Here is a 12,115-nt window from a genome sequence, read left to right on the forward strand (position 1 = left end):
ACTGTTGGCAACCCTTTGGGTAAAGAAGTGCCTCCTGGTCTCAGTTTTTCATGCATTTCCAATTGTGCCCTTGTGTTTCACTGCTTATTCTAAAGGACACCGCTGGGTTGTCTTTTTCAATGTCCTTGAGGATGTCGCATAATTGTATGAGGTCCCCTTGTAGTCTCCTCTGTTCATGACTAAAAACATGCAGTTCCTTCAGCCTGTCAGCATAGGGCATTAAGCCCCGGAAAGACCGTTATTTCACTGAGCAGTGTGAACAGGAATCTTTTCTCAAGAAAATATGTTAACTCTGACTTTTTTGTTTGCCTTTTTTCTTATGTCCTGAGCTGAGATGACATATTCCTGAATCCATTTTATTCTCATTTAATTTTTTACTTTATTTTTCTTTCAAGTTGATCCATAAAATCACCAAGCCCCCACAGAAGATGTTCCACTCAGACATTCTCCACTAATATATTTACAGTATTTTCAAGCTCCTCTAAAGCTTGAGAAGTTGAGGCTTTGTAGTTTAAAAGAAAAGTATGTGGTATCATTAAAAACTAAAACAGAAATGTATTATGCTAAAAGGAAAACGACCATAAGAGCACTGCTTTGACTTGCTTCCTCAGAGTTGTATGACTGGGATTTGTTTTTTTTCATGTCTTAATGTTTGCATACTGTGAATACAACACTGTAAGGTAAGGAATAAACATTCCCTGAAACTTTCCATCTATCTGGTTATAAGTTCTAATTTACCTGGATATATGCATATTCTTTTTAAGATTAGTTATCTATATATAGCCCCTTTAATTCCACAGAATCTTACATTAAATAGAGATATATAAAAATATTTTTTAAATACCAAACAGGAATAATTAGATAAGTAAGAAAAACATTTCTAAAAAGGGTGTTTCTTTTAACAGAATTCCATATTCTGTACACTATACAGGACCTTCTTTGGGTCTTTCGTTCTTAAAAAGAGCAGTCTAGTGACAGGCGGTAGAAGCAGACCATAATGGATGTGTCCATAACTGTCTCACGTTACCTGACTGTCACGCCCCACAAGCTGCATCACGATTGATGGAGTCTACAACCTATCACCTGGTGACATAGCACTTTCTTTTCTGGAGTCTCATCACCCTCACAGCAGCCCCTCAGCTCGTGTCACACAAGGGCACTGGACCACTTTATTGCCACGGGCGTTAGTTACCATGTCTTATATGCACTTTGCAGAACATCATTCTTCTGCTGATGCGGTGACAGCAGGACGTCGTATTTACTTTTTTATTTACAATCATTAGCACGTTTTAAAATACAAACAGAACAAGCAGAGTTGTGTTAAATGCTTACTTTTTTTATTTTAATTAACAAATCCTGCATGTAACTCTGTCAGTCATCATGTACGTGCAGAATTAAAAGGAAAGAAAAGAATAGTGATAGTAAAGTGCTGTTCTCATAGTTCACTTCCATCGTGCTGCATGTACAGTACTGTTCTTGTTTTTTTTTTTCAGGAAATCTCAAGTTCTCTTCTCTCAAGGTGTCCCACATAGGTGTAAAATCTAGGACACCTATGGATTGAGATGAATACATGTACAAACACAGGACAGAATAGTTTGCAGTATGTTTCAGTGTTAAAGTACATACTGTATTTTATGTACTTCAATCATAATCTACAGGATAAGGTGCTGGAAAGGTGTATGTAAGCTGTCAGTGGTCTGTAGCAGTATTACACTATGGCTGCAGGCACAAAACAAGTAATTATTTCAAAAAGCTTTTCCCTTCAAAGCATGCCTCACAATTATATACTGTGTTCTGCACCTCTTCTTTCCTATTTCTCTCTAGGCAGCTATTCAAAATTTAATGTAAACCCATGATTAAGAATGAATAAATTTGGATATTTTGGAGGAATGTTAGTAGGGAAGAGAAATGTGGTGATCTTAATGATGATTCATTATCTTTCCAAGCATTTGTATGTTTGTGTTTTTCAGTTCCGCGACTTTGAAAATCAAACACAGAGAAACAACTGAAAATCCCTTATGATTTTCAAATCTTATTAAGGTTGTTTCTTAAAAATGAAATGCTAGAAAATGTTTCACTTCTAGGCATAAACAGCCATAACTTAAACATCAGGCTGTTCTGGGGTCTAGCTGATCTCATCTGGAATATTTCCTGGAAGATGTAAATAAGCATATTTATATGTTTAACCACTGAAGGAGCTTGCTTGGGCAGCCTGAGCCACAGTTTGGGTCTTTATCCAATTGACAACTGGGGACCCCCAGGTCAGTGGACTTTAGTTCACCAGTCTGTCCTGTAAACTAGCAGCTGTGTCATTGAAAACCGAAGAGTAACACTACAGTGCAAACATGTTTTTAACCCATATTAGTTTTGAGCAGTGAGACCCTTGATGAATTCAGGAAGAACAATGTGTTTGAGTGCCCACAATGTAATTGTTGTATCCCGTTATACATCAGCTCACTCTGTGCCCATCATTTAAACCTTGTGTATCTATTTAAGGACTCCACCTTTGTCAGTCTAACGTTTGGTGCCATTTTAAAGCATGGCAGACAAACAGGAATTACTCCATTTGTTAGAGACAAAACAATAAATGATGCTGTATCTTAAAGCACACTGAATCTGCAGTGTTGACCAGCCATTCTTTAGTTCTAATAGATTTCTGTATGAGATCCTTCGGTGGTTTGCTGATAATGTCATTGCTGTCTTGTGGGCTGGTGTTCCCACATGCGAACATAATCCTTCAGGCGCTCTGTCAGAATGATGCATAATGCAGTCTTCTGTTATTCTTATCAGTTTTCACTATGATATCAAGTTGAGGTTGCCACTTGTATGTTTTTCCAGTAAAAAAAAGAAAACAACCTCATGATTTTCAAATTAGCAATATTTTATCAGTCTTTGGCATATGTTCTCTCCATGCATGCATGGTCCTTATTCTCTTAAATGACATTGGCACAAGATGGATTGTATCTTAAGTATGCGAAAGCTATGCCACATGTGTTAGTTCTGTCAAATGACAGATGCCAGTAATTGTTTCTTAGATTTTAAAACCATTTTCTGTAACTCATAAAGCTCATTTCAAAATGCATTACAATATGTGGATAGATGAATTTACTATAACTTTTCTCAGAGTGTGGGATGCTTACATTGTTTTTTATAGGCATTGTATAAATCAGATATTTTATTGTAAATGAAGTACAAGACTTATTCAGAAAAATATCAAAGCCAGTTCTATGAACTTAAAGGCATTTCTCTCATTCAGGAGTTTCAGAGCAAGTTTAAATTATGAACTCTGTATCACCTGGAAAGACAGGTGATTTGACTTCCTGTCCAAACAATTTGTTCAATTAAGTAATTAAGTGCAAAGTTGGAATCCAGATATGAGAATGCTTAAGGACTGGAATTAGCCATCTCTCATTTAATATCAGGGAGTCCAAAATACTGTACATACAGTACATACTTGATTTAAACACTGATTTTGACCACAGCTGATTCTGCCACTTTACATACCTTAAAATGAACAGCATGTAATATGGAACAGCAGGGGATATGGAATGCATTAAAGTGAACAGTGATTTAATAAGGCTCCGAGTCTCTATTGTGTATCAGGTCCTGTAGTAAATCATGTTCTTCAACCTTGTGGATTCAGTCTTGACCTTGAGAGCTCCTGTCTGGAAATTAAGAAAAACCCTTAATGGAGATCAATACAGTGATGCATGTGAACCCACACTCTCTGACTGAGCAAATAAAGGAGGAAGGCAGACAAATCCAGAGCTGATAAGCAAAGCCTAAGTAAATATTTTGTAAATATTCAAATGACAATTGAACACTGAAGAATGTCAAGGACATCAGGGGCACACCCTGTGGCCAAGAACGTACACGCTTAGAAGAAAAATAAAAACAATGTTCTAAAAAATAAATCACGGCAGATGCATGATTATATCATTTAGAATTATACTAATTTTTCTGCAATCAATATTATTGTTGTCCAATTATCGATTATCAACAACTGCTTAGTCAAATACAAGATTGCAGTGAACCTTTCCTGAATGGATAAGTGGTGCGAGGCAGGATTCACTCTGGACAGGATGCCAGTCCATTACAGGGCTCACACATGCTCACACACAGTACAGTATGCAGTAGAAAAGATAAGCGAACAGAAAAAAATAACATAAAAATGCAAAGCAGAAGAATTTTAAGGCAGGAATCGAATTTAGAACCCACAAAAACCCACAGGAAAAACATATTTTGTTGCAACAAAATTTTACTTTCCAACCTTTTGCTGCAGAGCTCCAGATATTCCTGCAGATAGCTCTGCAACAATTAATTGTCAAATATATTATATTTCAAGGAATAAAGAGGTGGCATTACTTTCTGTTCATCACACATAATAATATTCCCTGTTTCGTTACTGATATCCCCTTTGCTACAAGCAAAGCAGTGGCATCTCAGATTAGTCTCGTTTACAGTACAGGGTGAGTGTTCCAGCAGGCATATTTTTAGATTCTTGCTGGGAACTCTAGGGGGTGATTAGCCATTCTTGGAGAAAGAAGTGTCTGAAAAGAAGATAATATAATACACAGTATGCATTATTTATTATTTACTCTTACATTTATTTAATCTATAGTATCTAGAGATTTGACAGTCTTGTACCATTTCTTGTTAAAAAAGGTTTTTTACTTTATATTGAAAATATTGCGCTGTTGATCATGCAGAGGTAGTACTACTAATAACGATATTATTAACATACAATAAGAAATATGATTGAGATATTTGAAATTCTGTGTGCATAGCACTAAAGCTTTTTTTCAGTTTATTGTGGAAGATAAAAACATTGAAAAAATGTTTAAATGTCAAGGTGTGATGGTTGTGTGTGCCTGTGGTGTGCATGTTTCTTCCAGATGTAAGAACAGTATTCATAATGCACACAATAGTACAGTGAAGACCTCATACATAAAGCCCAAACATTAGAAGTAAAATAACTTTGCATGAATTGTGTGTATTCTGACTAAACTTCAAATAATTTAATTTCTGACAGTTTTTATGTTAGCTATTTCATCTTAAACAGTGAATAACTGTTTAAAGTATATGAACATTGGAATGTGCTTCAGGAATTGAGAACTGTAATTTAATAACTGTTTTGCAGCCATATTAAACTTAAACCCAGCTATAAGAGACAGAGTGTACATATTAAAACTGTTTTGCTGTTAATAATCCTGTGGTAGTATTACTATTGATAATAATGCAATATGTCAAAGTCTTTGTTGTAACAAACACGTGCTGTAACTCCATCTTTATTCCAGCAAAGCTTAGAGTCCAACTGTACCTGGATCAACAACCCTGATTCTTTGGAGCTCCAGCCCAGTTAATCCTATAGGTTACCTGCTTTTAAAGACAAACAACATTGGTACATTGCTGATGAATCAAACAAGTAATCTGTTCAATAAAGATAACTTAATTGTTCTTTTGGACCTCGGGACCGAGCCTTGAGGTCTGAGGGGTACTTAGACACATTGTACTAAGTCCGTAATGATCTCTAACTTGCTTGATCACCTGTAGAATTGATCACAAGTAAATTGGTCTATGGAAACTGGTGATTTAATGGTGTCCTACAAAACCTGCTGGATTAGGGCTCTCTAGGAGCAGGGCTATAGATAAATATTCACCAAACAAGCCATCCGCTGGTCCTGCAATGACTGCACTGATAGGCTATTGAAATAGAGCCTCTGGGTGTGTGGACACAAGGGCTGCACCACTGCCTCCTGGTCATGTACTGTAGGAGAAAAACACCATGATGTCACCCACCTGCTCTGTGTGCAGCAGAGCTCCAGGCTGGGCTTGTCTGAAATCACTTGTAGACAGGGTGGTGCCGTGTTTGAGTTCTTCTGTTTTTCTTTCTGTTCGATTTTTGGCCTGTGGGTAGTCTTGTGTACACATCAAACAACAGGAAAAGTAATAAATAATGTTGTCCAGGTACCAAGAACATAGGCTTTAAAGTAGAGTCTCCAGGATCTTAGGTTTCATCAGCTGCTGTAATTAAGGATACTTGTGTAATATAATATGAGTAAAATATCTTATTTTGTGAAATGTTAATGTACTATATAATATTAGTAATAAAAGGGATGGAAACTTGCTTTGTTTTGCTGAATTAGTTTATCTGAAACAGAGGATCTGTAATGCCTGGATAAAAAAGCATGACTTCATTCTTCAAGCTTCATAGCCATCTGTCTTTATTCCTAAAGGGATAATTTGAAATGTATGCTTTGGCTTAATGTTTTTTTTTTCTTTTTTGGTGGTTAAAGTTGCAGGTTTCTTTCTGTACCATCATTCTGTACCAGTGATTACCATCATTCTGTAATGATCCAGTGAAATGAGGTTCTGAAAGGACCTTTCAGAAACAATTATCCGGGTATTAAAATGAATTACTATTCCAGGACTATGAAGCGGATTAATAGTGCATTAGTACTTTAGATAAATGTATATTTCTCTTCCTGAGCGCTATTTTCACACAACCTTCAAAGCAGAAACAAAAACACAATCACACGTACAATAAGTCATATTAGGAACAAGTAATAGGTTTATTCCATGCTGAAAAAAAGAAGAAAGAGAACACAACGTTTCGGCCGTGGAGCCTTCTTCAGCTCACACCTGAAGAAGGCTCCACGGCCGAAACGTTGTGTTCTCTTTCTTCTTTTTTTCAGCATGGAATAAACCTATTACTTGTTCCTTTGCAGCCTACGCATGCTGACGCAGCTACCCACCTGAACTACATAAGTCATATTAGGTCTTGCAAAAATCACATTACAGTATATGAAAATATGGACAACACTACCTGTCAGAGGTAAGTACCTAAGTACTGTAGGTATGTCTGTGGAGTACAATTAAAGTTATTGAGGATTTGTTCTGGAAAAAAAGTGCTCTAAAGTCTATTCTCTACAATCAAAATTAAGTCTTCTACCATGCATTCATTAATCCTTCCCTATTCCCCCACATTCAAAGTGATTCACTCTCCACCCTTGCTCCTCAGCGTCCACAGAAATCACAATTGATCAGCCTTTGATTAATTTTTGATACCTGATCAAAACTCATCTGGTTAGACAGAAGCTGTCACAATTCATTTCTCAACTACATCCTTCATCTTACCCAAAATGGCATTAATGTTTATTAATTCTCAGACAAGTAGTGTAACTTGTTAATTACGGTTATTTCCTAAATATGCTCTGCATCCAAACCAGGTGTTCAGTTCCTGTTTCATTTTTTGCACGTCACTTGTATTACTCTTTCAGTTTGTGCTGGCCTTTTTGTCTTCTAGCCAGATACACAAATACATTATTACCCTGAATTTTGTAATCTCAGTGGATCCCAAAGATTTACAGTAAATTCAGTCACCTCCTAAATTTACATATAGGAGACCATCCAATATTGAAGTGCAGCACCAATCTAAGGGACACAAAGTAGGTTATTATCCAGCAGTCTCCCAGTACACAGCAGGTGAAGAAGTGAAACAGTGTGAATAATCTTTGAAACAATGCAGTGGGACTGGTGCAGACAGATAACATCTCCTGTAGCAAAGCCTTATAAAGCATAGTCCTCGACTTGGAACCAGCACTCAATAACAAAACTCACACTTTTGTGAAATAATGACATGACATTATTTTTCTGTCATTCTTCTGCTACTGCATTGTTTGATTTTAGCGGGCTGGCAAGCTGCTCTTTGGTGAATGAGTGCCATTTTTCTGAAAGCATGAGACTTTGCTTTAGATTAGATGCTTTTGCAATTGAGGGATCTTGTGGATGGTGCTTGGAAAATCCAGGGCTAGAGCTTCTTCCTCCGTACTGGGAATTTGCTAATTCACGTACCCCTTTGGTTAGCATAGGTTTAAAAAGCTGGGGTGCATCTTGTTTCGGTTTTGAAAGCACCTCTCATCGTTATTGTTTTTGTAATATCCTACATACAGTTCTTGAACTACTTTTGTGGTTTTACCTGGCGTCTGCTTGAGACATTTAGCGGCAACATATAAATTACAAAGGTGAGCCTGCTGAAGGGTTATTTCATACAGAATGCAGCCATTCTCACCTTAAGACACTCTGTGATGGAATCATTTATTATGATGAAAAAAATATATGCCCAGGAGAAAGGACACTCGAAGAATCCATCAGATGAGAAATATAAACTCATTGATACACATTCTTGTTTTTATTTTTTCCCTTTTTGTATTTCCAAGAAATTGAGAAGTCTTGTGAGTCCTGAGAAGTCGTTGGCTCTGTTAATTTTTCATTAAACATCTCTTTCAGGTTTCACACCACTAATGACAAGCAGAGAATGTTAAGACAGGCGACAGTGGCATTTTTATACAAAACCCCAGCAGTTCCCGACACATTGTTTTGGGATCACCCAAGGCTTCAGATTTTCAGTCTTTCTCAAGACACGAGCTGTTTGTGGAAAAAGCTTTGAGTGAGCGTCTGTCCTCCCGGTCGATGAGCAGAAGAAAACATGACTGTCTTTTGTAATGAGCGAGGGTTTATTTTAGGGTTACGGTAGTGCTTAAAAATGTGCATCTTGTGATGAAAGCGCTCGAGACCTCAAGGACACATTATCTGAAGTGGCTGAGAGGGGTTTATTTTCATGGCACTTCTTTCCTTTTGCCTTCACAGGGCCTTGGGGGCGGTGTATGGGAAGTGACTGCGGGCCAGGCGGCAGCCAAAGCAGGGAGGTCTGGTGTGCTCACGTAGAAGGATGGACAACATTGGACACGAACTGTGTACAGGCTGAGAGGCCAGACAACCAGCAGAGCTGTTTTAGGGTGTGTGACTGGCACAGGGAGTTGTATGACTGGCACTTGGGCAAGTGGAATCAGTGCCTGCCTGTGGCACTGAGAAACTCTGGATCTTATAAATCCCCGGTGTGTGTGAAAGGAGAGGAGGGCATTCAGACCCGGGAGGTGGCCTGTGTTCAGAAGGCGAACGGCTCTCCCACCGAGGACGTCATTTGTGAATACTTCGAGCCAAAGCCTCGCCTCGAGCAGGCGTGCCTGATCCCCTGCCCTCGGGACTGCGTGGTGTCTGGGTTCTCCCCTTGGTCCGCCTGCTCCAGGACCTGCGGGATGGGGCTGCGGCATCGGGTCCGCAGGGTCCTGGCCCCGCCGCTGTACGGGGGCTCCGCCTGCCCGGACCTGACGGAGCTCGAGCCGTGCCGGTCCGGCGCCTGCAAGGCCGAGGAGAGCCCGTACAGCCTGAAGCTGGGGCCCTGGGGGAACTGCTCCCTCCCCCACTCCAGACAGGCCCGGCAGGCCGGGAGGCGCAGGAAGAGCAAGGCCAGGGAGAAGGCCGTGAAGGACCCCGAGACCCGGGAGCTCATCAAGAAAAAGAGGAACCGCAACCGGCTGAACAGGCAGGAGAGCAAATTCTGGGACCTGCAGGTTGGATACCAGGCGCGCGAGGTGGCCTGCACACACAAAAACGGGAAGCCTGCCGCTCTGAAGTAAGCGTCTCCTTACGTAATCATCCAGACATATACTGTACGGTACTTAGTCATTTCTTTCATCTTCCATTTCATCATGAGCAGACCTTTTTTAATCTGTTCCGTAACCCACAAAGGATGTTTTTGGCTTGTTATTATGTAATTGAGACGAAAAAAAAACAGGTTAACAGGCGACGTTAACAATAGAAGCAGGAGTGAGAGCTTAGGTGATATCATTCACCAGGAACACACAAATCACTTTAGGCATGCACAGTGATTTTTGTACTGTACTGTACCAATATCACCCATGAATATCACTCATCATTGTTAGTTTAGATTTTTTCCATCCAATGGCAATCTGTTTTTTTGCTGATGAAGGAAACGGAAGTTTAAGGACATATAGGGAAATGATGGATCAGATCCATTCCCCTGTTGGTACTGCATTTGTTATATCCAGGTCAATTCTAAATCACACTATAGTCAGGCCAACATCATATTGTTAAAGCTTGCTACTGCAAGTAAGGATGTGGTTTGCGACTTATTTTACGGCTATAATACTTAAAATTAAAATATTTCACCAAAACCTTTCTGAGACAGTGACCTCTCCCTTACGTTTCCAGATTTCACATTTAGATTTCACCGTCTTAATCATTTTAGACTAATGCCATTGACCTTTATGAATGGAGGTAATTTTTTTACTGTAGGACTACGGTGCCAGAAAATCAGGGCATTCATTTAAGGTGCTGCTCATGAATGTAATGGTTAATAATAATACATCAAAGTCACAAAGTATTATGTGAAAAACATATTAAAACCATGCATTATGTTTGAAGTGCTATAAAATACAGTAAGTGTAGTGCAGAAAAAAATCATGCAGTTAAGGACAGCCTGGAAATGTGAGGGAGGATCCAGAAGACGTTGATACGGAACAAGATGTAATTTATTGTAGACAAAATATCTGTTCCCTTAATCTAAAGTGTCCTTTGGAGTAAAAAATGAATAAGAAAATGCAGACATTTTCTGTCAAAATAACTGACGCAAAATCCAAGGAAGTTAGAACCAAAACACAGTGATAAACCCCCAGGATATTTTACACATATATTTTTGTGCTGTCAGTGTTAGACGTGGAAAAATAGATGGTTATTAGTTTGGTCTTTGTCACTGCTTTACAAGCCTCACCCCTCACAGCAACCGAGTGCTTCATGTTAAGATTGTACTTTGAGCGGTTGAAGTGACAACTTTATACTTAAAAGGACAACTCATAAAATTCTGCGACATTCATTGAATCATGACCAGTAGAATAAGCGTTTGTATAATTTAAATCCCTGCATATTAAATAGCATGTATAACGTAGCTAGTTAAAAAAAACAACAACAAGTTAATATAACGTTTTTTTTTAAAGCAAAGTAAAAAAAACATGTTTTATCAGTTATGTAGTTAATCAAATGTAGTTAATATTTATTAGTTCTTTCTTAGTGTGATACGATTTGGTAGAGGGAAATTTGCTAAGATTTCAAAAGCAGTATGAGAACCACTTAGATCCCCACAGGATCATAAATATTAATATTCAGACTTATTTATTTCTTGTTTTGAAATATTCATAGTTGTTTATGCTACTTCAAAAAAAGTAGAGCAAACTGTGCTCTGAAGCTAAAGCTCACTGAATCTGGCCAACAATCCTTTGGATATTTATTATTCCTTTCTGATTGTTTTTACTGTTAAACCTTAAACACTGTACATTAATTAATCATCTTAGCTATATGATCATCAATACAGGCAGATTAATTTTAGCTATGGAATGGTAATACATTTAATTAATCTTCTGCCAAGGTATGACAGGCAGGGTATCATGCTGGCATAGTGGTTATCATTTCAGCCTTGCAGGGCTGTGATCCTGGGTTCAATTCCTAGGGTGCTACACTGTACCTGCATGGAGATTTTTCTATTTTACCTTTGTTTGTGTGGGTTTGCTCTGGGTGCTCTGATTTCCTCATGCAGTCAGAAGACAAGTGGTAGATTAATTGTCTTCTGGGAAAACCAGCCCTTATGTTTGAGTATGTGTATTTGTATCTTTGTGTGCCCTGTGATGGACTAGCATTCCATCCAGGGTGTATCCTGCCTTGAGCCTGTTGCTTTTCGGGCGTCCCCTGTACAGCATAAAACAGTTATAAATGGATTGGATGGTACGACAGCATATCTTTCCTTTTTTTTGACTAAATCCTTTTTTGTCTGCTTTCTTAACTTAATTGTTGTGGACTATAGAATCTGTTTACTGGTGAAGGGTTACCTGCTGGTGTCTTGCCAATTGGTATTGATGTTTTCTTCGTTTAACTCTAATCTGATAATTCTCATTGATCTTTAAATGCTACAACTTGCACTGCTAAAGTGCCTCTCTGTTTGTTGCTGTGAAAAGATAATGTACACAGGTCCAGGGCAATATAAAATGACTTTCCTGTTACTTGCTATCTTCACACAAAGGTTTCTATTCAATCTATGCCTTAACAATCTCTGAAGGTGATGTTTTACTAGTGCTGTCTTTGATCGGAGTCTTTCGCCTGTTAATCTGAAATAATTATTGTTAGTGTGAAAAACTAACTTTAGTTTAACAGTTATTTTAAATAAAATTATTTTCTGCCATCATTAAAGACAAAATGTGTAGAG

The 12,115-nt window shown here is 38.4% G+C and overlaps 1 protein-coding gene across 1 annotated transcript in view; it reads left to right on the top strand.

The window, feature by feature from the left end:
* Positions 1-12,115, top strand: part of thsd7ab (thrombospondin, type I, domain containing 7Ab) — a 193,317-nt gene that overhangs the window by 100,184 nt on the left and 81,018 nt on the right. The window contains exon 4 of the mRNA XM_069194747.1: positions 8,650-9,475. Coding sequence (XP_069050848.1) covers positions 8,650-9,475 — 826 coding nt within the window. The remainder of the gene's footprint in view (positions 1-8,649; positions 9,476-12,115) is intronic.

This window comes from Lepisosteus oculatus, chromosome 10 (assembly GCF_040954835.1).
Source record: "Lepisosteus oculatus isolate fLepOcu1 chromosome 10, fLepOcu1.hap2, whole genome shotgun sequence".
NCBI lineage: Eukaryota > Metazoa > Chordata > Actinopteri > Semionotiformes > Lepisosteidae > Lepisosteus > Lepisosteus oculatus.